Below are 26,635 nucleotides of genomic sequence, written 5' to 3'. Positions count from 1 at the left end.
TACATTTTTTCCTTAAAAAAAAAAAATAAGGTGGGGGGGGGTGTGCTTTCTCCAGCTCAATCCTGTTGCTATTCAGCTCTCGTGGAGTCTTTGTCTGCTTTCTCACTCTCTCATCCGTAGCCCAGACCCTTCCCAACCTCCTCTTTGACCTTTCTGCTTTGACCTTTGACCTACAGTTAATACTGGCCCCTACAACCATTCTCCTGCACTTCCCCTCCCTCTGACCAAACTCATCCTTGTGCACATTCCCCTTGCCCTCCAACATCTAGAACTCCGCTCCCCTGCAGCAGGGAAGGCCTTTTGCTCTTTGCCCTCGATCTAATGGGTCTTGGGGATCCTAGCAGGGATTGAGGATGAGAAAGGGCATGGGCTGAGGGTGTGAGGTGGGCATAGTCTCAAATACAAAAATGCTTTGGAAAAATCTCAGTCCTGGGTCCATGGAGCTCTACTACCTGTGCACCTTGACCCTGTGCACATGGTTCTTTCAGGGTGTGAGAACACAACTGCAGGTGTTGTTGGAAGAGGTGTGTGTGGATGCCTGTGTGTCATGTATATGGAGGAACTTCATAACGTTCTTAGGAAATGGAGTTAAAAGTTAATTTTGATGGGGGTTGGCATTGCAGTGAAGCAACACCCGCACCGATTCTAATCCTGACTACTCCACTTCTGATCCAGCTCTCTGCTTAGGGCCTGGGAAGGCAACAGAGGATGACCCGAGGCCTGAGGCCCTGCATCCACATGGGAGACCTGGAAGAGGCTCATGGCTCCTTTCTTTGGCCTGACCCAGCCCTGCATGTTGCAGCCATTTGGGGTTGTGAACCAGTGAACGGAAGATTTTCCTCTTTTTCCCTCTTGCTCTCTGTAACTCTGGGGGCTAGTGTTGTGCTATAGTGGGTAAGGCTGCCACTTGCGACACCAACATCACATATGGGCACTGGCTCAAGTCTTGGCTGCTCCACTTCTGATCTGTGAAAGTAGTGAAAGATGGCCTAAGTGCTTGGACCCCTGCACCCACACAGGCGATCCAGAGGAGGCTTCTGGGTCCTGACTTCTGCTCAGCACAGTCATGGCTATTTTGGCCATTTGGGGAATGAACCAATGCATGGAAGATTCTACATGTACCTCTGTCTTCCAAATGAATGAAAAAAAAATTCTAAATCTTAAAAAAAAGTTAATTTTGGGGGGAAAATCTGAAATCTATGCATAGCGTTTTCATAGTGCATGTTTTCCATGATCTTGAAGATCCTGCCTAGGCATGGAGTTGAACTATTTTTGCCTCAGTGGCCTTTTTTGAAGTACCTTCAGTTACACAGGTACCTCCGTCTGTGCAAACCAGACACCTCAGCCAGGCAGCTGGAAGTTTCCAGCTTCTATGGGTGCTCAGTTGTCCCAAAGGGACATGTTTTACACTGCTGGAATACCCTAAAGGATTCCTCAGGATGCAGCCCTGTGGCTGCGAGGGACTAGGAGGGCAGGAGAGCACAGGTAGATACGAAGGGAAGGGAATCCCTGGAGAGAAAAGGAGGGCAAAGTGCCAGGCATGAGAGTGTCTGTGTTTGGCCTCAACCTTCCCTCCCGGGAAATGGCTGGCCCCAAAGGAAGACCAGGAAGGGGAGAGGGTGTCTTCTTTTGGCCCAGCCTCCCCTAACTCCCACCCAGATCATGGGCAGGGGCGGGGCAAGGACAGCCAAGGCTGGGGCCCTCCCCTCTGCCACCGTCAGCCCGAGGGAGCTGACACGCTCCTTGGGAATTTATCACGCACCCAATTACAATGTTAATTGGCAAGTTCCTGAAATCAATTAATTCACAAATTTTTTCCAATTAAAAATCCAGATAAATCACGAGGGCGGCTGGTGAGACGGTCCAGCCTGCAGTCCGGTGCGCGTAGCGGCCGGACGCGGGGAGGGGGGAAGGGCGGGGGAGGGGACGGCGGGCGCGGCTGCCCTTGAACGCCTTTGCCGGCTGGTCCGACTGTCAGTGCGCCGGGCGCGGCGGGGCTGAGACAGATAAAACCATCGACCCGTCGCTGCCAGCGCTTCGGCTTTATCGATCCAACGGGAATTTCACTTGCTGTGCAGATCCCGCGGCCCGGGCTGTCAGACAGCGGCGAGGGGTGGGATGTGTTGGGGGAAGGGGCGTGTCGGGGGCGCAGGGTGTGCGCCGGTGCAGGGGCCTCCGGTGGAGAGGGCGTTGGGCGGGGCCGCAGGTGAAGTCGCTGAAGTACTTAGTAGGGACCCTGGTCGCAACCCAGAGGGACGTGGAACAGGTGTGGGGTTTGGGCTGGGACTGTGGGCATGGGCGCTGCACACCGGAAGGCTGTGGCGAGTGAGGGACTTTTGCAGGGTCATGAGGGAGGTTGGAACAGTGAGGGGCTTTTGCAGGGTCATGAGGGAGGTTGGAACAAGGCAAGAGTGGATGCTCCAGGCTGTGCAGGAATTGGCGTCACTGCCCAGACAGCAGAGGTAGACCATATTCTCCAAGTGCTTGGGGCACCTGCTTCTAAGAGGTTCCACAGGTCCCTCCATCTCTGCCTCTATTTTCCCATGCTGTTGGGGAATCCTTTGTTAGGCACAAATTACACAAAACTCCTTCTGGACAGCCAAGGTGTGGCCATCCTGCAGGAGGATGCTTCTTTCACAACCAGGGTCCCTGGTAGGTTCATCTCCTGCTGTGTGAGTGCTGGGATTGGGGGTCCCTTTGCTTGGGCTTGAGTCTCATCTTTCCTACTTAGGAACCATGCCAGCCTCAGAGAAATCCCTTAACTCTCCTGGACCTCAGTTTCTTCAACTGTGAAATGGGAGTGATAATGACATCCAGTGCCACATGATACTGTTTTGGTCCAGGTGTAACTGGTCCTATTAGTGATATCACAACCATGTGGTAGCTTGTGGAAGTACATTTACTCAGTGACAGTCACACAGTGACAAAAATCACCTAGCAATCTGCAGCTTTGGTGATACATGACTGCAGAACCTGCTTTGGAGGGTTGTTGTGAAGATTACCTAACGTACTGAGTGTTCAACAGGACTGCCATGGTCATTGTGCAATCTTTGGGGGTGGTTTTAAAGTACACCTAGAGGATCTCTGCTGTTCCTTCCTCCAGAGCTAGAATTTAGAGAAGGAATTCTTCTCTCTGGAGTATGGGCTGGGCATGGGGACTTGTTCAAGTAGGTAGAATACAAAATAATAGAATAGAATGGAATAGAATGGAATAGAATAGAATAGAATGGAATAGAAGCCTGGTGGCATGGCCTAGCTGCTAAAGTCCTCGCCTTGAACGCCCCGGGATCCCATATGGGTGCCGGTTCTAGTCCAGGCAGCTCCACTTCCCATCCAGCTCCCTGCTTGTATCCTGGGAAAGCAGTCGAGGATGTCCCAAAGCTTTGGGATCCTGCACCTGTGTGGTAGACTCGTGTAGTAGACTCGTGTGGTAGACTCAGAGGAAGTTCCTGGCTCCTGGCTCCAGATCGGCACAGCACCGGCTGGTGCACTCATTTGGGGAGTGAATCATCGGACAGAAGATCTTCCTCTCTGTCTCTCCTCCTCTCTGTATATCTGACTTTGCAATAAAAATAAACAAATCTTTTTTTTTTTTAAAAAAAAGAATAGAATAGAATAGAATAGAATAGAATAGAATAGAATAGAATAGAATAGAATATGGTGGTGATGGTGTGTGACTTCCCAGGCTAACTCATAAAAGACTCCCATCTTTCTCTTAGAGACACTGAGACATGCTCTTGAAGCCACTGCATTGCTGTAGGGAAACTCAACAGCCCCACAGAGAGAAGCATACATTGAGACATGGAGCCTCTGCCAGTGGCCATGCGTTTAAGCCATCTTGGGGGCAGGCTTCACAGCCTAGGCAGGCCTTCTAATGACTGTGTCTCATGAGAGACAGCCAGCAGCCACAGCCCACACCCCCCAGCTACTCTGCTCCTGAACTGATGACCCACAGAAGCCAAGATAACAAATGTTTGTTGTTGTAAGCCACTAGGTTTGAGGTAATCTGTAACACAGTGATAGACGACTAATACTTCTCCAAATTCAGTTCAGGCCCTGACTCCCTCAGGAAGCCTCTTCTGCTTCATGCAGGGATTTGGGGGCTCCTGGACACTCCAGCTCCACCCCCGTGGCCATCCCAATGACATTCTCTATCCCTCAGGGCTCGTGTCGCCTTCTTGTATACCCCATGAGCTTTCCAGGGCAGTGGTAATTCTGTATCTGCAGCATGCTGTGTGGGGCATGGAAGATGGCAGGTGGGGTGGAGGGGCATTGGTCAAGTGTGCAATCCTGGGCTGAAAAGGGGCCAGGCGAGGGGACATTGGGAGTCCCAGGGCAGCTCGCTTCCATTGTGCACATCAGATTTCTCAAAGATGGCTGCAGCCTGACCTCCCATTCCCATCTTGCATGCTCCTCCTCTTCTTCTTTTTCCTATTAACTTGGTAACTGATTAGCCAGCCGATCCCACTTGGTTTTAGTGTTTAAATTATTTGAGGCAGAGAGGTAGAGATTCAATCCTCTGGCTCACTGTCTCAGTGCCCACAGTCCAGGTTTCTCATATGGGTGACAGGAACCCAACAATCGAGCCATCACTGCTACCTCCCAGCATCTGCAGTAGCAGGAAGCTGGACTCAAGAGTGGAGCCAGATGCAGGCATCTTTACTGCTAGATCAAATGTCAGCCCTTTACACTGTCCTCCTATGAGATAACCTTGCCACTCTTTCCATCTGAGGGGTGGGGGCACATCTGTCCCCTCCTCTTCAATCAGGTGGGTCAATACTGCCTTGGCCATCAGCTTGCAGTAGGCATGATGTTAAGTGACTTCCAAGGCTAGGTCACCCAGGGTGATGCAGCTTGCACCTCATGGGCTGGAACACCTGCCTTGGGAGCCCTAAGCTGCCATGGAGGATGTCCAGCTACCACAGAGTTGCTAAGCTGAGGCAAATCAAGCTACATGGAGTTGTGTGCAAGTGCACTGGTTCCAGCTGACAGCAACAACCACTAGGCACATGAGTGAAGGAGCTCCCAGATGATTCCAACCCCTGTCACAGAGTCTTCCCTGCTGAAGCTCCAGACATCCTGGAGTGAACACAAACCATCCCCTCTATGCCTGGTCTGAACCCCTGGTCCTCCAGGGGCCCACAAGTGTGAGGGAATGGTAACTTCAGAAAGCCATGGTTGATATAGTCGTTTGTCACCCCTTCCTGTGCTCCCCTCTATTGCCTGGTTCCTTCCCAAAGCCCAGGAGGAGTCTGTGCCTGGCCTAGTCTTTTCTGGTAGTAAGAGGGGAGGGGTCCTGGGTAAGTAGAGCAGGAACACAGCAAGCACATTCCTAAATGCCACCTTTCCAGGCTATGGTCACAGAAGAGGTGGTGCTCACTCACCTGGGGGGGTGGCAGGTCCACACCATACTCCTTCCTGGTGGGGCTGCCAGACCCAGTCCCAGTTCCTTTTGTCCTGCCCTAACATGGCAGTGCCAGACCTGTGCAGTAGCTGATCCCCTGCCCAGCTCCTCTGTGGCTCTTTTGAGGCTGGGAGCCTGGAATCAACTCTCCTCCAATCTCCAAAAAATGAAGCAAGAAGAGAAAGGCAACACTGTTGATCTGGAGGATGCAGGGATTGGAGACAGAGCAGCAGGAATAGTGGCAGGGTGTTGTCTACTCCCTAAAGATCCAGGATGGCGATGGGGGACAGTGCAGGTGCTGTTCCTGGGACCCACTGACCTGGGGGTGTGGCGGCAGGGGGACTCCTCTGGCAGACTTACCTGGCAGGCAGTTGGGCCAGTTGTTCAAGCTCCTGCTCCATGTGCTCCTGCAGCTCGCTGGGCCTCAGCAGGACTTGGCAGATGGGGCAAATGGGGGCCTGGCTGTCAAACAATGCTGCTGCCTTCTTCTTACCTGGTGAGGGACAAGAACACACAATATGTGAGGTAGGTTCATCCATGTGGAAAGATTCATGGCTTAGTCCTCCAACTCTGGTCTGCTGCTGCCCTCTGGGGCTTCCTGAATGACAGGCGGGGGTGGGGGGGAACCTGAGGGTCTCTGAACCCTCCAGCATCCTTCCTCTTTAGAGCTGCAGGCTGTGACCACAAAGGGTGCCATCTCAGCCAGTTGCCCCTCTTGGAGACCTGCTTGAACACCACGAGTGTTCACTTTGATCAGACCTGGGTTGCTCCATTCACACATGCTCACTCACACCATCACCCAATGTCTCCAGGGCCCTTCTGTTTCTCTCCTTTCTTCACTGCTTTCACATCCCCCAGATCTGGAGAAGAGAGGGACAAACAGGGATTCATTCCTGCAGTCATTCCGCAAACATTTCCTGTTGCATACCTTGAACCAGGCCCAGCGCAGAGCAGTGGGGACTTAGAAGAAAAGCATATCTAATCCCTGCCCTTGAGGCTCTCACAGTCAAGTGAGAAAGACCAAAAGGGACTAGGGGACATCCAGGGTGGCCTTTTTCCCAAGGCTCCATCTTCACCTTCTGCTGTCTGTGTTCTGTGTATAGAATGATCTTGTTTTGTCCATGGCCATGACCCTATCTATGCCCTGTTGATTATAGATTCTGTCTCTACTACCAGCTCCCTATATACAGATGCCTACTGGGTTCCAGGCCTGGATGTCCTACAAGAATTAGAATCCCATCCATCCAAAACTGAGTTCTTTAACTTCTCCCCCTCCCAAACTTATTCCTCCCTCTATAGTTCTTTTAGCACCCGAAGATGCCTTTGTTCATCTGGTCACCCAAGCCAGTAACCACAGCTTCAGTGGAGGCCCTCCCACTCTCCTTCTCACATTCATCTAAGCACATATCCTATCCATTCTGCTTCTTCAATGTTCCTGCAACTGCTGGTTTCCCTGTTCAGGTTTCACCACTTCCCACTTGAATAAACCTCACTGGTCTCTTGAATCTTACTGATTCTGGGTTGTCTCCCTCAACACACCTGTCAAATTGTGTGCCCCCAGTACATAACAGGTCACAGGGAGCTTGAACAGCATTCCCAACTTGCCACTGATAGGAACCAGAACACATCATGGCTGGAAAGTTGTCCTGTTCCTCTCCCTGGAAATGCCTAAACCTCTTCTCCTGTCACTCGTCTCCACTCAGGGTTCCACCCAGTCTCTACTTACAAACATGGGGTTTAGGAACCAGGTTCCATCTGCTGATTCACTTCCTAAGTAACTGCAATGGCCAGAGCTGAGCTGATGCAAAGCCAGGAGCCAGGAATTCTAACAGGGTTTCCCATGTGGGTACAGGGTCCCAAGGTTTTGTGCCATCCTCCGCTGCTTTCCCAGGCCACAGCAGGGAGCTGGATGGGAAATGGAGTAGTCGAGACACGAAGCCTTGGATCCCAGTGCTTGCAAGGTAAGGATTTAGCTATTGAGCCATTGTGCTGAGCCCAAAAATAAATCAATCTTGAAAAAAAAAAAAAAAAAGACTTACACACACCCACACACATCTCCTATTCACTGGTTCCCATCCCAGTGTGAACAAGAATGACAACTGCCAACAAGGGCTTGGGCTTGGCTACGTTGAAATCTGGAGCCTGGAACTTTACTGGGGTCTCCCACGTGGGTCCAGGAACCCAAATATTCTGACCAGCCTCTACTGTTTTTCCCAGGTGCAGTAGCAGGGAACTGGATCAGAAGTGGAACACCTGGGACTCGAACTGGTCCTCATCTCAGATGCCAGAGTCACAGAAAGCGGCAGCCTAACTCACTGAGCCACAAAGGACCATTTCTGAATGACCTTCACACTTACAGACAATTCCCAGCAGCCCTGGCACAGAGTGGATGCTCACTGATGATGGGAGTGAGCGGAAAAGAGGAAGGGAAGAAAGCAAGGTGGAAAGGAAGAACATCTTCTCCTGAAAGCTAGGTACCCTTTCCCTATTTGGAAGGCAGCTGTGTAAGCATGGTGTGTGCCAGTGTGGGGCTGGGCTGGCTGCAGCCTGGGCCATGGGTCTCTAGGAGTGACAGGGCCTCTTGACTGTGGGCTTTGCTGGCTGTGCTGCAGGTGCTCACAGGACAGCAGGGAGGCTGTTGAAGCAGGTGAATAGGCTGCAAGAAGGTGGCTCTAGAAGAGAGCGAGGCCCAGAACTGGGAGTGGGATGTGAGAATGAATCCCAGCTCTGCCCCTGGCCTGGCTGAGCCAGAGAATCTCAGAAGGAGCAAGACTCTTGAAATCTCCCAGACTTTACAGACAGGAAAACCAATACTTAGAACTGGCCACAGATTCCCATGCTTGGCTCTTGCGTGCGTAGCTTCAATTATTTTTTCATCCAGTCCTCATTAAAACACTATTCAATGCTATGTGTTATTCTAAGAGAATTTGGGGCTCAGAAATAAATACAATACATTGTTGGTTGCTAGGAGATCTCAGATTAATGAGAAAGGCAAGAGGGGAAAGTTGGTGATTCCAGTAGTTGAGTCTATAGCAGGAGCCGTGAAGAGAACTTTGGGAGGACAGGCAGGGCCCAGAGAGAGCCTGAAAGGTTCCAGGAGGGAGGTGGTACTCCACCAAAGGTATATAAGAGAATGAGGCAGCTGGAGTGGATCATCAAGCCCAAGTCTGGGCTGGGTTGGGAGAAATTACAACAGGGGGATGGTGATGGTGACAGAGCAGCAGCAAGGACATGGGTCTGAACTGAGACTGCAGATACCAAAGCTGGCAAGTCATGCTTCCTGGAGTCCAGACCCCTCTCTCCAAGCCTGGGGGTCAAAAATCAGGGCCCAGCGGCATGGCCTAGCTGTTAAAGTCCTCACCTTGAATGCACCGGGATCCCATATGGGTGACGGTTCTAATCCCGGTGGCTCCACTTCCCATCCAGCTCCCTGCTTGTGGCCTGGGAAAGCAGCTGAGGACGGCCGAAAGTATTGGGACTCTGCACCCGTGTGGGAGACCTGGAAGAAGTTCCTGGATCCTGGCCGCTGTTGCGCTCACTTGGGGAGTGAATCATTGGACGGAAGATCTTTCTCACTGTCTCTCCTCCTCTCTGTATATCTGACTTTCCAATGAAAATAAATAAGCATTAAAAAAAAAAAAATCAGCAGATCTCAGCCTGCCTGCATTGCTGCCATGGTCAGCTGTCATTTTCCTGAGCTTGGTCTCTATCTCCCTGTTGGGATACCTCGTCCTGCTCCAGGAACACCATTGACAGGGATCAGCAGAGGGACCCAAGAGCCCATGCCCTCCATCCCACCCCCATTTTCTCAGAGGTTAGAATGGCAGGTATCAGCACGGCCAAGGACCCCCTGCCTCACCTCCCCCACTGTGTTCCCTATAATTTTATATTGAGACCTGTGGTCATGACGTGGGTTTTACTGCACTAACGACATGGCCTGCCTCAGTTTAATGATAAAATCCATACTCTGGCCCTGGGCCTGCTCCTCGTTTGCATAATTCCCAGAATACAGCTCCCTGAAGCTTTTGACCTGGGCCATTACAGTGGCCATAAAATGGGCCATAAAACCACTGGGGATGGCCAAGAGGAGGGGGCTGTGGTCCTTTCTGGGGAAAGAAGGAAGCCCACAGCCCCCTATTCCTCATAGGCTTAGGAGGAGCTATCCTCTGGCTCTTCCTTCCTTTGGTTCCCAGAATCTGAGAGTCCATCTTGGGCTGGCCAGGCTCCCAGAAATTCCTGATCTAGCTGCCCATGACTGTGTCACAGGGAGGCTGGCTGTCAGCAGACATCGATTACCTGGGGGGTCCACACTCCTGCCCAGCCCCTTCCACCCCTCAAAGCTGGCCAAGGCCATTTGCTACAGGTGGTTCTAGGTCAGGTAGGCATGCTTCCAATCCTGTTCCTCTCTAGGGGGCCTCGCTCCGTGGGGAGGTCAGGAGCCGGGCTGAGCAGTGCAGTGGGGACCACAGGGAGCAAGAGGGGCTGGGGACAGGGACTGGGACGGGCTGTCAGTGCTAAAGATGATGAATGGGGGAGGTGAGGCGGGAGGCCCGGTGTTATCGGTGGTGGATGGCGGGCGCGGGCGCTCGCCGCTCCTGCTAATCCCCGGGCGCTGCCTCAGCCCTTGCACTGATAACGAGGAAATGGGACTGACAACAATTTTTAGCTGAGAGATTCTTCACCAAAATGCCAGGCGGCCGGAGGTCTGACAGCGCCTGATTGAGTGTGTGAGTGTGTGGGGGGAACGCCTGAAGCCCCCTCCGCGCCCATGCAAAGATGGATCGCTCATTCCGCCTCCCGTCCACATTCATTACCGCGCCGCCTCCCCACCACCCCAGCTGCCGCCGTGCCTGCCACCTCCACTTCTCTATCTGCCGCCCAAGGCAGCCCCGAAGCAGGAGCTGGCCAGGGTCTGGAGCGGCTGGCCCTGTCCTGGGCTGCGCACAGAGCATCTGAGGTTCAGGGAGCAGACAAGTGACTTGGGTGGAGGCAGAGCAGGGCCAGGGGCTGAGCCAGGACTGTGGGGTCCTTGGCCTGGCGACTCCCTGGCTGTGTGACCTCCAGAGGTCAGCTCTAGGACATTGTCCTTGGAGGACAACAACACTGAAGCTCCAACAGGGCTGGGGGGTTGGGAGGAGGGGAAAGGACTATTGAGCGCCAAGGAGAGGTCCTGCACATCCAGCCTCCCAGCCTCCCCTGCTTCCCGCCCAGGGGGCCGAGATCAGCCCTCTGCTGCCCTCCTCTGACCACTGGGGGCAGCCAACTCAGGGGCCAGCACACTCCGTTCTTTCTCTGCCACCTTCCTCAGGGAATAACTGGACACAGAGAAGATGTGGGTTTTACTCACAGGGACAACCCCCTGCCCTCCAGCCCCAGACCAGGCCACTATCCGGTGTAGGCAATGTCCTTCACATGACTGCCTCTCGGGCCTGCTTGGTTTTGTCCACAGTGTTAATTCTCTTCTTGTCTAAGCGAGAGTCCTTCTTTATGATCTTTTCTTTGCAGCCCAGGGTCTGCCTGGGGAGTGCAGGGTTAATGTGAGGGTGAGGGTGAAGAGGTGGTGATGGAAGCTGGGACTCTGATGAGCACGTACATGTTTGTTTGTGGACACCTGACGTTCCATACCTAATATGGAGTCTTGGTCTCCTGGTGACCAAGACTCAGAACAGAACATCAAGTGGAATTCGACAGGATTGCCTCTCACTGACTGTGTGACCTTGGGCAGATTGCTTAACACTGCTGAACCTCATTTCTCCTCGTGGGAGATGGCGATAACAATATGTGACTCCTAGGACTCTGGTGAAGATCGGATTAAATCAGAGAGAGTTTGTAGCCTCTAGTTAGACAACAGCACAGCACTGCCCCCCTCCCTGGGTCCAGCTGACTACCCTGCCCCTGGTTTATCACTCAGTAGGTACCTGGCCCTGGCCCCCTGGCTGCTGTGAAGTTCCTTATTCCTGTCCATCCACAGCCCTGTTTTTCTGTATCCACCTGTCCATCCATGTATTCATCATCTGTCCATTAATAACAACGGTTTATTATGTGCTGTTTATGCCATGCTATAGGTCAATACTGCACATATTTTATCTCATTGAATCTCTACAACAGTCCTGTGAGGCAGGTGTCAACATTTCTATCACATGGATGAGGAAAGTAGGTTTCTGAACAAGCCAGTGACAGAGCTACAAAGCTCAGGATAAGGATTTAAATCCAGGTTAGCAGACCTGGCTAAAGTCTTCGTCTTGCATGTGCTGGGTTTCTATATGGGCACTGGTTCTAATCCCAGCTGCTCTACTTCCCTTCTAGCTCCTGATTGCGGCCTGGGAAGCCAGTTGAGGATGGTCCAAAGCCTCTGGACCCTGCACCCACGTGGAAGTCTCCTGGCTTCTAGTTTCAGCTCAGTTCAGCTCTGGCCATTGTGGCCACTTGGGAAGTGAACCAGCATACTGAGGATCTTTCTCTCTGTATGTCCTTCTCTCTGTAGAAATCTGACTTTTTACAAAAATAAATAACTCTTAAATCCAGGTCAGTTTGACTCCAAGCTAGAAGCAGATCCACTACACGCCCATCTCATCATTTAGCTGATGATCTGATTCTGTTATTCTGTTCCACAAATGTCTACCGGATATCATGGTGGGTCTGCTACCCACAACAAGAAACCAGACCACAACTTCTGCTTAGCAGATAGCTCTGGGGAGAGGCAGTATTCAATCCTCACTAGAGTGGAAATATTTGGAACTCCCAGAGTTTATCACTTGGTCTGGGAGGTGAAGGGAGTGACAGAAGTGACATTTTACATAAAGGCCTGAAGGAGGAGTCAAGAAATGATGGGGGTGAGTTGATAGAAAACTGTGTGTAAAAGGACACAGAGAGAAAGCCTAGGTGGGGAGTCGAGGTGGCTGGAGCAGAATGTGGGCTGAGAATGGAGATCCTGGAAGACGAGCCAGAAAAGCTGCACTTGGAACCTTATTAACTATCCTATAGTTTCTGTTTTTCAAGCATACAATGAGAAGCTCTTGAAGACTTTTAAGCAAGAGAATGACATATCAGACTTGCATTTTAAAAAGATCACCTCTGACTGCAGCATAGCCAGTGTCTCAGCGGGCAGGAATCCGGGCAGGCTGGCTGTTGAGGGACTTTTCTTGCTAGGTCAGGTGGGAGATGATGGTGATGTGCTGCAGCAGGGTGCTGACAGAAAAGGACAGAAACTGGTACACTGGACATGGGCATCAAGGGACAGAGCTTCATCGAGCTCCTGCTGGGTGGGGGACCATTTGCTAACCTGTGGAATAGGCAGAGGAGCAGCAGGCTTGGTAAGAAAGAAGATGAGTTCAATTTTGGATGCATTTAGCTCAAGAATCTGCTCAGACATCCAAGTGGAAGTGCTGAGTAGGCACTATTGTGGGAGCCTCAGCTAGGATGATGGGCCTGGGAGACAATGATGTATAGATAAGAACTCAAGTTCACCACTGTATCCTTGGTGTTCAGAATGACATTTGGCTCATGGTAAATACTCAGACGTTTATAGAATGAGAAAATGAATGAAGGAAACTGAGAGTAGGGCAGCTCATGTAGAGAGGGTGTACACTGAGAAGGGCCTGAAAAAGAACTCTCATTAACACGCACAGGAAGTTTAAGTCAACCAAGAACTACGAAAGAGGAGCTAACACGTAGGAAGATAAGCCAAGTGTGTTAGCACTGAAGGCAGGAAAGGAAGACTTGCAAGGGTCAGGGACTGCCAGGAGCTGGGTCAAATGCTGCTGAGAGGTCAAGAACATCCACTCATCCTAGCTGAGTGCAACCACTCATTCTCTTCTTCATCTAGCTACCATCTGTCTAAACCGCCAGATGACTCACCCATTCCCACTCTAGCTTGTCCCCTTCTCCTCTTCTCTCCTCCCCAGAAAAATATGAATGACACCTTGGCTGAGTGTGGGACAGGAAGAGTTAACATGCTGACAGACGGCATTTTTTACCTTCAGTCAATATGAACAAGGCCCCAAGACTATGATTCCAAACATCTGGATTTCATCAATATGTGATCTGTCATCGTATATTGGCATTCCCCAGTCCCCGCGCCAGAGCAATGCAGCTGGTTTTATTAATACGTCAAATACATTATCCGTGTAATACACTTGTCTGGCTGGGGCCTCCCGCTGGGGCGGGGCGGCGGATTTGAATGTATGATGAATCAGTTTGCATTACATGTTCGTAAGTCATCATTTGTCAGGATTAATAGGCATCCCTGGTTGAGGAGGAGGGGGTAGGGAGAGCAGGGGAGAGGCATGTATTTAGCTGTGGCCCATATTTATCTGCAGGTGCCAGGAATGCCCTGCAAGCAACCCTGTACCTTCTTGCTCAGATCCCAGGCTGGTGACTGGTGCTCCAGGGACATGGGTGACATTTTCTGCTGTTCCAGGGTCACTTGGATCCAAATAGATCTTTTTATCTCTGATTTGGGCTTGCTAGACAACCAAAAAAGGTACTGCAGGGGCCATTTGCACTTACATTGGCACTTACTCATATTTTAGAATTTAGTTTTTTTTGGAAGCCTTTCCTGATTCCCCCAGTCTGAGGTGCCTCTCTGTAGCTCCTCGGTTTCTTGTGCCATTATGATCATAGTACTGACAAGTTTTTGTTTGTTTGTTTGTTTTGTTTTTTTGTGTGTGAAGCCCAATTGCTTTATTTTTCTTTTTTAAAAAGATATTTATTTGAAAGGCAGAATGTCAGAAAGAGAGAGAGAGAGGGGCAGGGGCAGGGGAGAACCCTTCCAACTACTGGTTCACTTCCCAAAGGCCACAACAGCCAGGACTGGGCCAGGTTGAAGCCAGGAACTCCAACTGGGTCTCCTTCCTGGGTGGCAGGGGCCCAAGCACTTGGATCATGATCTGTTATTTTCCCAGGTACATTAGCAGGGAGCTGGACAGAAAGTGAAACAGCTGGGACTTGAACTGGTTCTCAGATGCCAATGTCCAGAGCAGCAGCTGAACCTGGTGTACTATAATTCCAGCCCCATATGTCTATCATGTTCTTTAGATCACCAACTAACTTTTTTTTTTAAAAAAGATTCATTTGTTTTTATGGGAAAGTCAGGCTTACAGGGAGAAGGAGAGACAGACAGAAAGATCTTCCATCTGCTGGTTCACTCCTCAAGTGGCCCCAACGGTCAGAGATAAACCAATCTGAAGCCAGGAGCCAAAAGCTTCTTCTGGATCTCCCATGCAGATGCAGGAACCCCCAAGCTTTGGTTCATTCTCCACTGCTTTCCCAGGCCACAACTAGGGAGTTGGAAGGGAAGTGGAGCAGCTGGGATATGAACTGGTACCCATATGGGATCCCGGTGCATGCAAGATGATGACTTTAGCCACTAGGCTACCGTTAGTTGGGCCTGCCAACTAATTTAAAAATATATACATATTGATTTATTTGAGAGGCAAAGAGTAGAGACAGGCAGAAAGAGAGAGGAGAGGAAAGAAAACGAACTCTCAAACGCCGATTCACCCTCCAAAAAACCCACGCGAGCCAGGGCTGAGCCAGGTCAAAACCAGAAGCCAGGATCTCAGTCAGTCTCCCTTGTGGGTTTCATGAATCCTACTTCAGCCATCACTTGCTGCCTTCCAGTGTCTGCATTAGCAGGAAACTGGAATCAGTAGTCAGGACCCAGAGCTAACCCCTAGCTAGTATCTCAACTGCTAGGCTAAGTGTATGATCTAGATTGTAAATTTCCTTGTTGAGATTTATGTTTATTTGAAAGGCAGGGTTAGAAAGAAAGTGCAATCTTACATCTGCTGGTTCACTCCCCAGGTGGATTTGATAGCCAAGGTTAGGCCAGGTTCAAGACAGGAGCCTGGAACTCCATCCAGATCTCTGATGTGGGCAGAGGCTCAAGTGCTTGGGCCATCTTCTGCTGCTTCACAAATACATTACTAAAGAGCTAGATTAGAAGCAAAGCAGCTGGGACTCCACAGGCACTCATACGAGATGCCAATGTTACAGGTGACAGCTTAACCCACTGTGCCACAATGCCAGTTACAAGATTGTAAATTTTTTGAGGGCAATGATGAACTTTTTCATTTCCTTAAAAAATTTATTTTTACTAGAAAGGCGGTTACAGAGAGAAAAGAAGAGACAGAGAGAGATCTTCCATTTGCTGGTTCACTCCCCAAATGGCTACAACAGCTGGAGTTGGGCTGATCCAAACCCAGCAGCCAAGAACTTCTGGGTCTCCCATGTGGGTGCAGGGGCCCAAGGACTTGAGCCATTCTCTGCTGCTTTTCAGGTCAAAAGCAGGGAACTGAAATAGAAACGGAGCAGTTGGGACTCAAACCAGTGCTCATATGGGATGCTGGTTGCCGCAGGCAGAGGCTTAGCATGCTATATCTCCATGGCAGCCGCAAACTTGTTCAAATATAGTCTCAGTATCTAGCAGAAGTCATAGCCAGAGTAAGAGCACAGTAACAGTAGAAATCAATACATATTGCTTGAATGAACGATCACCAACCGAGCTGGATTCCCAAAAGACACAGGTACATGATATCTCAGATTTCTTGCCTTCCCCTGACTTGGGTCCAGTCAGGTTTCCTGATATTTATGATTTTCTTGAATTGCTTCTCTTCTTCCCATAAGACACACACAGAGTCCCTTGCACAGTATCAGGTCCCAGACCTGCAACATACATAACCAATACACGGGTGTGGCACATTTATGCCCATTTGCCTTTGTCATCCTTCTTTGCCTTCTGCTCTGCCTGCTGGCAGAAACTCAGATTGGCACTGCCCCTTCCACCTGGCTTCCCAAGGTACAAAACGCTGGCTGCTGCCTTGGCCCTATTGTGCTGGACATCATTTATTGTCTGTACCAACACAGGGGTCCTGGACTGGGTCAGACATGGCTTCTGGGTGGCTAACAGCAAGCACCTGCAGGTCAGCCAGGAGGAGGAGGTCAGACTGTGGACAGCTTTAGGCTCAACCATGAGCCCAACTGGTGCCAAAGACTCTGAGCTGAGTCTTAGTCATGGAACTAAACCCTTGGCCCCAGGAGTTTTTGCTGTCGCCAAGTGCACCAGCCAACCTGTTTAGATGCTGATGAATTCAGTCATTTCACAACGCTGATCTTGGTTCTTACACGCATAACTGCAGCCTCTCTCCTCTTGTGGGGCTACAATTCCGTTCCCTTCTCCCTTAGCTAATAACTTTCAGGCGACAGCAGTTTGGGCTGGGCTGGGCTGGGCCAGTAGTGGGTGGGGGCAGCAGGGCCTCCTAGAGTTTTCTGGGATTGTTTTATAACCTGCAGAAAAGGACCTGATTCAGGAAAAGTATCTGCGTATAGACATGCACATCTCTCATCCCGGACACACACATGCACACGCAGGTGCTGCTTCCAGGGTGCATACCTCTTCATCTGGTGTACGCACACCTGAGTTCAGGTTCAAGGGTAGCCAGAGCATACCTGTCCATTGTCCCTGCAGATCTGCGTGCTGCCTCACTGTCCCCCAGTGCCTTCCTTGCCACGGAGCCAAAAAGGCTGTGCTGTTTAAAGGCAAGTCCCTTCCAGTGTGCTTTACCGCCTGCTGGCTCTTACTCCAGGCTTATAAACATGAAGTGGGAGCCTCTGCAGCTGTGAGCAATAAATCCCAAACCATCGGTGTTACCTGCCTTCTAGGGCACGAGTGCAGGGTGGGTGGGGCTCTGATTTTAAGTACCTGGAGGGCCACAAGGGCAGTGGGCCAGCTGCCGGGTGTTGGGCATTGTCCACTAGCCTGAGCCAGGCCAGCAGTCTCCCACAGACAAGCACCCATATGTACTGACAAAAGCCCAGGAGCCCAAGGCTGGAGGGAGGGAGGCTCAGCCCCAGGAGAGGTAGAGAGGGAGTGAAGGGCCAGGGTGAGGAGGAGAGTGGAGCAAGACAGCCACGTGCTGCTGCGGAGGCTGAGGGGAGCCCTCGCATCTGGAGATCAATTAGCATCAATTACTGACTTCATTTAATTGTCGTCCAAGATGAATTTGTCATTTTTAGCTGGGAATTAATGGGAGACCTTCACCTCTCCCTGGCAGCAGCAGCGGAGTCGACCACGGTCACCTCAGCTCCCTGGGAGTTCTGCATCCTGCCTGGGGCGGTGGGCGTGGGGGTGGGGATAAGGCCTTTGCTCCCAGGCAGCCTCTGGCCTGGCCCACTGGAGCCCCAGGCCAGGGTGGGGGCCATGGGTCCCGAGCAGCCGTCCTTGGCCGCCTCAGGCTTCAGCCAGAAATTAATTTGCTGGGCTGAGATGTTTACCTTTTCCCAGCAAAGGCGAGACAGTAAACAGCGAGCCCGGCGGCCGAAATTGAATTGATAACTGCATCAACGTGCCAGATAACGCCTAAAATAATACGCCGATAAGGAAATTCGATTTGATTTGCCGCTGCGCATCAGATTGGCCCCATCTGTAGCTGCCTGTAATCATTTTCAATTGCGTGGGGAAACCTTATTTGTCCTTAAATATTTCTGTCATTTTTCATTGCTGGCGACAGATCCTTGGGCAGGTGGCAGGGGTGCACTGCCTCCGTGGGCGCAGGGCGGCGGCCCGAGGAGGAGGGGCAGTGCGGCCTCGGAGGGAAGGAGGCAGGGAGCAGGCAGCCGGGCGGTGACAGCTGTTCCTCCAATCAATCACGCTGTCGACAGGGAGAGACGACTGGCTGGCAGAAATTGAGTTTGCCTCACAGGGGACGATTGAGCAAATTAATAGCCCATTAGCCAAGCAGTGACCTGAGAAATGAAGGTGCAGGGGTCCCTGCTCACTCAGGCCGGCCAGGGTGGGGCAGGCCAGGGGCAGGGTCTAGAGAAAGGGTGTGGGAAGAGGAGGCGCAGGGATGGACGCCATGGGCATGTGAATGGGGTAGAGCAGAGTGGGGCGTGGACTAAGGATGCCGCCCGGCCAGGGAGAGCCGCTGAGCACGGAGTGGGAAGGGTCTGAGGGGTGGTCCCGACCGACGGTGGCTCTCTGCCACCTTCCTGTCATTCCATTCTCCAGATACTGCCGCTCTGTCCTTTGCTGGCTTTTTTGGAAGCCTGACCTCCCTTGGAGATATAACTTCTTCGCAGCTCCCTTTATCCCCCACTCCCATGGCAGGTTGTTTATCCGTCCTAACTCCAGGCCTGGAGGTGGGATCAGTGTCTTCTGGTCCGTTGCTGCTCCACTGTGTGGGTGGCCTGCGTGGCCTCCTCGCTGCTAAGCACCACCCTCTCCACATGTACCAGGACTCCGAGGCCCACCTGTGTCCCCCAGGCCCCAGCATCACCCTTGCCTCAGCTCCTGTTCCCTGTACCTCTGCTTTCCTCCTAGAGGCGCCTGCCATCAACCCACATTATTCTGGGATGCAAAAAGTCCCTCTGGTTGGCCTCCCACTTGCTGTTCTTGCTCTTCCCCCCAATGCTGCCAATTCCAGGACCTTCCTTGACTCAGCATCTGAACCTGGTCTCCATGTGTGCTACCTCCTTCCTTCCTCTGCCCCATCCACAATCAGCTCTTCTCTTTGTCTCAGATCCACAGACAGCTAAAGGGAGCAGGGGGACAAAAAAACCAAACAACAATCACAAGACCATGCAGACATGTGCCTGCAGGAAGTCACCGTTTCTAGTCTCAGCACTGCTCAGCCACCCTCGCACCTGTTCCGGGTCCGCTCTGTCGTCCTTGCCCACAGAGACAACCCAGTAATATTGTACTGTCTGGAGGGGACCCTCCGCATATTCTGTTCCCCTCTGACCAGGGGGCCTTCTTCCTGCTTCATTCAGGAAATAGGAGTCCCCAGGCATGAATTCCCTCCATTTCCAGATGCATGAGACCTCCCTTGTGCCTGCGATTGCATGGAGGTGGCATGCATCTTGCTATTTGGGTTTCCTTGCTTCTCCTGGGTTTAGAGTTTCATCCCATCCACACCATCCTCTGCTTTCCCAGGCTTTCCTCCATGAGCCTGGGCATGCCTGAGTCTCTCCCGAGTTACAGGGACACCTGCCTCCCATCGCCCCTTCCTCAACACCCTCCAACAACTGCCTTTTCGCTCCTTCCCCCTTCTCACCTCACCCGTTCCAGTTCTTGCTGGCTGACCATGTGCCTTGATCTCCTTGCTATGCCTCTATTCCCCATAGACTCATTTCCGTCCCTACTCTTCTGCAGATATTACTTTCAATCGGGTCCTTGATGATTACCACCTGGTCATGTCACAGGACTACTCCAGTTGCATTCAGATATTGACTGACTCAGTGTTGGGTGAGGGTCTTCCCTTTGCCGTGGACTCCACCAGGGTCAAGTGGTATAAGGAGACCTGTATCCTCCCAGAGCTTACAGACTAGTGAGGGAACAGACAGAATGGAAGTTTTTACCGTGATCAAACTGCGGCTGTGCCAAAGCGAGGCAGTGGGTGAGGAGAGATGGGGAGTGACAGCTCAGCCCGAATACCTGCTCTGTGTCCAGCACTGTACTGCTTTATCTCCATTTTGTAAATGAAGAAAAGAGGTGCGAAACTCTGTAATCAGCCTGTGCTTGCGTGAGAGTGGTAGCTGAATGACTTTGAGCTCAGCGCACCACCAGAGCGCATGCTCCCACGCACACTCCTGTCTTGGATGGTCACTGTTAACGTCCTTTCCTTCCCTCCCTATGCATCCCAGGTGACCGCCTCAAGTCCTGACTGTGTAGGGGACTTCCAGCTTGGATGCCCACAGGCCCTTCAAGCTCAGTGTGCAGAGAGTGGGATTTCTGTACCTCCAGACCTGTCCCTTCTGGTTTGTCCTAACTCAGCAAGTGGCCCCACTGTCCACAGACCTCCTTGGGTTTGACAATCTTGGCCCCAGCACCAGCAACTCAACACCAGCACCCGTGGGAGCAGTTTTCTTTTCCCCATTGCCTTAGTCCAGGCATCCTCACCTTCAGTCTTTGCTGTTAAGTCTCTCTCTTTTTTAAAGATTTATTTATTTTTATTGGAAAGTCAGATATACAGAGAGGAGGAGAGACAGAGAAGAAGATCTTCCGTTGATGATTCACTCCCCAAGTGGCCACAACGGCTGGAGCTGAGCCAATCCAAAGCCAGGAGCCAGGAGCTTCTTCCGGGTCTTCCATGTGGGTGCCGGGTCCCAAGGCTTTGGGCCATCCTTGACTGCTTTCCCAGGCCACAAGCAGGGAGCTGGATGGGAAGTGGGGCCGCTGGGATTAGAACCGGCACCCATATGGGATCCTGGGGCTTCAAGATGAGGACTTTAACCACTATGCTATCACGCCAGGCCCATTAAGTCTCTTAATGACTCTCCTCTCTAGTCTAGTTCCATTTCTACAGGTAGAAGAGTCTTCTTAAAACACACCTTGAATCCTATCAGTCAGCTGTTTCAGATCTTTTCTGGTTTCCACAGCCCACAGGATTCATTCTGAACTCCAGGTCACACAACGCCCTTTCCAGTTGTGTGGCTGGACAGGACATAGCTCTTCTGTCATTGTTACTGCCAATAATGCCCATAAAGTTCATCTCTCCTGGGGCAACCCACTCAGATAATGCATCCTCATGGAAGCTTTCCCTGGTAGTTAATTTATTCTCTTTTCCATGCTAAGTTGCTTATATGCCTATCTCTCTATTATTACACACATTATATACTATTGCAATTATTTATCCACTTGTCTTCCCTGTTTCATCCTGGGACATGTAAGATCTGGCCTGGGTTTGGCATAGAATGGTGTTGGTAACTGTTGAATGATTTAGTAACCAGTTAATGAGAACAGGACCTGCTGGGCTTGCAAGAGACCATCTGGACAGAGTCAGAGGTAGAGGTGGGAAGAACATGGGAATGAGGGAGAAGAGATGGGTGAAAGAGGCAGTGGAGGCCATGTTGAAAAGTTCTTTTGCTTAAATGAATCTGCTTCATGGTCAGTGAGGATCCAGAGGTGCCACGGATTTCAAAAGGCAGAAGCTCTCCACGATAGAAGCTGCATAGCAGCCCTTGCCAAGAACATCAAGTGTTCATAGGCCTGGTGGCTGGGTGCTAACCGGCTGAACATACCCAGACAGCACACCCAGAACAGGGGCAAGGTGACTTAGGTGCCAGGATGGACAGGTCCCCTCATGCTCTCCCAGCCTCCCCCATCAGGGAGCTCTGTCCAGGTCCCCATCCTACCCAGAACCCCTGGGTTGCATCCTGTCTTCCTCTCCCTCTCTCCCTCCCTCTCCCTCAGCAATTTCCCTACCCAAGAAAGCTCTAAGGGTTTCAATTACAGGCGCGTGGGATTTAGTGCCCTGGGCTTCTCTGACTGGAGGAGATTTATTTGAAGGTTTAGTGTCGTGGAGAATTCACGTCTTCACTCCCAGGAGCCCAGCTTCCGTCCCAAGCCCCTAAATCAGGAACCAAGATGGGCTATTGTCACTTACCACATTAGCCTCGTTAGCGGACCAGGAGGGCTGATTCATAGCAATGCACACACAGCTGCCTGCGCCACCTCTCCTGCAGCTCTGGGTCTGGGGAGGGATGGGAGGCAGCTGAGCTGCTGGGGGGTGGCCAGTGGCGCCCAGCAGGGACATCCCTGAGGTGCTTCTGGATCTGGGGACAGTCCAAAGGTCACAAGGCAGAGAGCATGGAGCCGGAGGCTCCTAGTGCCTGGATGGTGGATGAGCAAGGGTGTGTGTGTGTGTGTGTGTGTGTGTGTAGGGCATGTGTATACTTTTTTCATTTCCCAAATCCTCTGGACATACTATGGACCAGTGGCATTGTAAGGGAAACCGCTGGGGGACCAGAAAAGAGGAGGTGAAAGATGAAGTATACAACTGAGAGTGTAGGAGAGAAGCGTGCATGTGAATGTGAGAGGAAGGGAGGGAGGAAGAGGAGGATGTGAGCGTATGAATGAGAGAGATAGGAATCTGTGTGGATATGTGACTGTGTGAGAGAGAGGCTTGGCCAATGATAGTTCATGCATGGGAGCAGGAGAGAGGAAAGGAGGTGTGCGAGGCAGCCACTGGTGAATGGCTTGTCTGCAGATGGGTGTGAGACGGACGTGAGAGAGTGTGACAGGTGTGAGTGGGTGAGGGTGTGGGAGGGCACAGGAGGGTGTGACAGGGTTCTTGGGACTGAGAAGGGTATGGAGGGGAGGGGTGAAGAGGGAGACGGGTGTGCACGTACTTTAAGACAGAGAAAAGTGTTTTTTCTTTGTTCAAATTCTCTTTTCTAATCCTCCCCATGCTGCACTTTGGAAATCAGACTGACCTGGATTTGCATTTCTTTCCTGGGTACTTCATTCACTTGTGCATCTATTCATTCACCGGACTGTGAGGAGCACTCGGAGGCTCTGCCTTCCTGCACCTCATCCGGCTCACCTCTGAGACGGAGATCAGCCTCATATATCCTAGCAGAGCAACGTGCCTATTCAGTGACGTAGTTCACGTATAACAACTCAGGAGGACATGAAGGCCAGAGCTGCTCACCCCTCTCCCCTGATAGCTCTGAGCGACCCTCCACAGCTTCTTTATCCTTCTCTTTCCCAGCTCCCTTCGCGCTTTCCTCTCCTCCTTTCTCAATCACAGCTGAGCCACAGTATTAATTATTAGAACCAATTGACTGTTTAGACTCTGATGTTTTAACTAATCACCACTAATGGCAGGCACTGGTGGGTGATCACATTCATTTAGTTCTCAGGCAAACCCTTTACAGCTGAGGGCTGACTACAAGGAGGGGGCTTGGCCATGATGGGAGTGGCCCCCGCCGTCCAGAGGAAGGAGACCCTTCTCTGCTCCTGGTTGCCTTGGCTGGGCCAGGTCCCTTGGGACCAGTCAGCCGGGCCGTGCCTTGGAAGCAGGTTGCCTTCCTTCCCTATCTTCTCACTCCTTTGATTCTTGGCTTTAGCCTCCCCTTTTGGTTTTTCACCCTGTCATGCGCATCTTCAGCAATTACTACCCTGGGCCAGACATGTCCTGCTCCTCTTCCCCATCTTGCTTTTTCATGGTCATCCACCCTCAATCACAGAGGGACTTCCCAGGAAGTCATTTACATGTAGGCTTCCCTCTGCAGGTCATCGGTTGGACTCTGCTTGGAATGGCTGGCCGCACCCTGTCTTCGGTTAAGAGAGCAGGCAAGTGTGTGCTTGGTGTGGCTGAGTCTGGAGAGAAGGCTGGAATGGGGGCATGACCTGAACACCGTATACCTGAGAAGAGACCTGCTTCCTTGCTCTGTCTTCTTGCCCAGACTCCAGAGCCCCAGCCGGCACACAGCCCTGCAGCATTAATGGACCAGCCAAGCAGGACCACAGGGCCTGGAGGGGTTGGTCTAGGTGTGCATGGCCAGTAGGTGTCGCTGTGGCTCCAGCACTGGGAGGGGGTGTTAGGTAGGGGCCCTGGAGCAGGTGGAGGTGCTGGGCACTGCTTGACCTCCTACTCCTGCCACACACCTTCCTCCAAGAAAAGCCTTTGCCAGGGCTTTTTTCACTGAAGTGTACACAGAACACTCAAGGCCTTGGTTCAGATGCGGATTCTGATGGAGGAGCTTTGGAATGGGCCCCAGAATTTTGCACTTTTACCATTGCTACAAATGCTGCTGGCTTGTGGATGACCCTTACGACAGTAGGGCCCTAATTCATGGGAGGCAGGCAAATCCTTGTTCTTACTCCTCACTCTTCAAAATCAGAGATCACTTATGTGAGAGCCCCTGTTTGGGGGATAGGCTTAGCTAGACCAGCAGGAAGTGTGAACTTCCTAGAAATTCTGTGCTCTGAAACTGAACCCCAGCTCTCCTGACTCCAATTTTCAACTGAAATCTGAACTCAAACCCAATCCCAGGTCTCTAAACTAATGCTAATTCCCAAAAGGCCACCATCCACCATGTCAGCCCCCACCCTGTGACCAAAGCTCCTGGCCTACTCTGGTAACCTGCCCTGGGCCCTGGTTATGCTTCCTTCTGTTGCAGCCTAGATGGGGACAAGGTGTATGTGTGTGTGTGGGAGGGTGTGCGGGGGGCACATGCTGTGATCAGGCTCTGCCAGGACTGAACAGGGGACAGAAGCCCCCTGGCTGCCCAGCTGGCAAGAGGCACTCCCTGACTCTTCTTGGAAGATGAAGATGGTCTTGTTCTGCCACACCCAGGTTCCCCTGCTCTGGTCTCTGGGTTGTGGTTCCTGAGATGTGGGGAGGGCAGGCAGCAAGCTCAGGATCCCAGCCCTGGTTGTGGCAGGGGAAGAGGGAGGAAAAGAGTCAGGGGTGGGTGGGGAGAGGAGTGGAGCAGATAAATTGTCCTCCAAGACCTTTCTTTCAAAGCAATGTTTCTAAGAGGAGCCTGCCTGCTTCTTGCCGTTATCCAGGGTCAGCCCTTCCGGGTTGCAGAGAAGCAGGTGCCTGTAGAGATGGAGGAACAGATGTGTCGTTAGGGGCAGGAGTCGGCCTTTGGTGGTGTTTAGGTAAGTGAGTGATTTTCAATAGGAGCAATTTGGTCTTGTCCTGGAGGGGACAGCCCTGTGACCCACTCCCTGAGCGTGGTGGGTAGGAGACAGATGTGATCAGGGGAGCACCTTCTTCACACTGAGGCACCATTGATTCAAGACACTTCTGCTCTACCAGGAACTGCTGCCCTCAATAGCCTCCTTCCCCTGCCTGCTTACAGTCAGCACTATTTGGGCAAAGGGCCTCTGCCTTTACAAATTCCTTCCACGTTCACAAAACTTCTCTGCATCACTGTCCCATCAGCTTCTCCTCAAACGACATGAGCCTGGGAATGCCTTGGAAAATGACTTCACCTCTCTGGACGTCAATTTTCTTACCTATAAAAGGGAAGGAATAACAGTGCCTCCCACTGCGTTAGAAGACCCAGACTAAGTGGGGCTCCTGGCTTTGGCCTGGCCCAATCCTGGCTGTTGCAGGCATTTGGGTGTGTATGCATATGTATGTCTCAACTAAATGAAAATGAATACATGAGACACACTGGGATCCCGCAGTCTGGTGTGTCCACCACACAGGAACACATCTGGCCAATGTGATCCTTATCAGGAAGCAGATGTGGAGGGGGCAGGACGCTGGGGCAAAACTGCCACAGCCCTGTGCAGGGCCCAGGGCTTGACAGGGGATCAGGGCAGGGCCTTGACTTCCCAGCTGAATCCAAGGGAACCGATTGGCTCCCTTGGGGCTGTGCTGGCTTGAGTCTGTGTTGGGAGGGGACATGAGTGGGCATTGCTGCCAGGTCTGCTTTGTGGCTGACCACTGGGCTGCCAGGCCCTGGGGAGAGCTGGACAGACCCCGTGGTGGCTCTGGGCCCTAATCCCCACCAGTGACATCTTCCTTCTCCTATAGCTTTGCTCCTTCTTGTTTCCTTGCATTCTGCACTGGTGCCATGGGCACAGACAGAACCTGAGGGCCAGGGCTGGACTGGGGCACGATGTAGCCTAGGAGCCCAAGAGAGTGGACCAGGAATTTCAGAGTCAGTAAAATCTGGTCTTGAGACAGATCTAGCATTCCTCACCCTCCATCTGGGCTGCCTTTCTGTCATGTCCCTGTTGCATTAACAAATGCAGGAGTTACGACCCTGTGTAATGGCTTAATGGATGAATCCTCACCTTGCAAGTGCCAACATCCCACATGGACACTGGTTTGTCTCCCAACTGCTCCACTTTCCATCAAACTCCCTGTTTATGGTCTGGGAAAGTAGAAAAGAATGGCCCAAAGTCTTAAGACCCTGCACCCATGTGGGAGAACCGGAAGAAGCTCCTGGCTCCTGGCTTCAGATCAGCTCAGCTCCAGCATTTCAACCATTTGGGGAGTGAACCACAGGATGAAAGATCTTTCTGTCTCTCCTTCCCTCTGTACCTCTGCTTTTCCAATAAAAATAAACTCTTAAAAAAAAGAAAGAAAGAAACAACAACAACAAAAAACAAATGTAGGAGATAGAGGTGTATCATCGGAAGCACATGGACTTGCCCAGAGTGGTTCTGAGCATGTCTGGCTGTCCAGGGGACTGGATGGACAGCAGAGAAGCCTGGGAAAGACTTTGCCTGCATGCCCTGAGTTCTTGCTCCTGCAAAGGTCTGGCCCCTCCCCAGGCACAGTGGCCACTGGTCAACAGGATGACACAGGCCTGTGTCATGAGAAAGCCAGCTGTGTGGGAGGCTGGGGTAGAGAATATGTGGAAAGAAGGCCTGAGACACAGGGGCCACTGGCAGGGCCCTGCCAGGCTCAGCCTGATACCAGCTGCCCGCTTGGGCCTCTTGGCCACCACAGGCTCCTTGGTTCTCAACTCTGGTCACAG

The 26,635-nt window shown here is 51.8% G+C and overlaps 1 protein-coding gene and 1 long non-coding RNA gene across 3 annotated transcripts in view; one reads left to right on the top strand and one right to left on the bottom strand.

Annotated features, from left to right (window-relative positions):
• Positions 1 to 26,635, bottom strand: part of RNF220 (ring finger protein 220) — a 234,542-nt gene that overhangs the window by 32,190 nt on the left and 175,717 nt on the right. For both annotated transcript variants that reach the window (XM_058680192.1, XM_058680198.1), the window contains exon 2: positions 5,765 to 5,897. In XM_058680192.1, coding sequence (XP_058536175.1) covers positions 5,765 to 5,897 — 133 coding nt within the window. The remainder of the gene's footprint in view (positions 1 to 5,764; positions 5,898 to 26,635) is intronic.
• On the top strand, positions 11,078 to 13,608 carry LOC131483130 (uncharacterized). Its single transcript, XR_009247544.1, has 2 exons — positions 11,078 to 11,318; positions 13,309 to 13,608. It is a non-coding gene; the product is annotated as an uncharacterized LOC131483130 (long non-coding RNA).

The sequence above is a fragment of the Ochotona princeps genome, chromosome 2, assembly GCF_030435755.1.
Source record: "Ochotona princeps isolate mOchPri1 chromosome 2, mOchPri1.hap1, whole genome shotgun sequence".
NCBI lineage: Eukaryota > Metazoa > Chordata > Mammalia > Lagomorpha > Ochotonidae > Ochotona > Ochotona princeps.
Note: the sequence above shows the minus strand (reverse complement) of the source record. Positions and strands in the feature narration are given on the sequence as shown.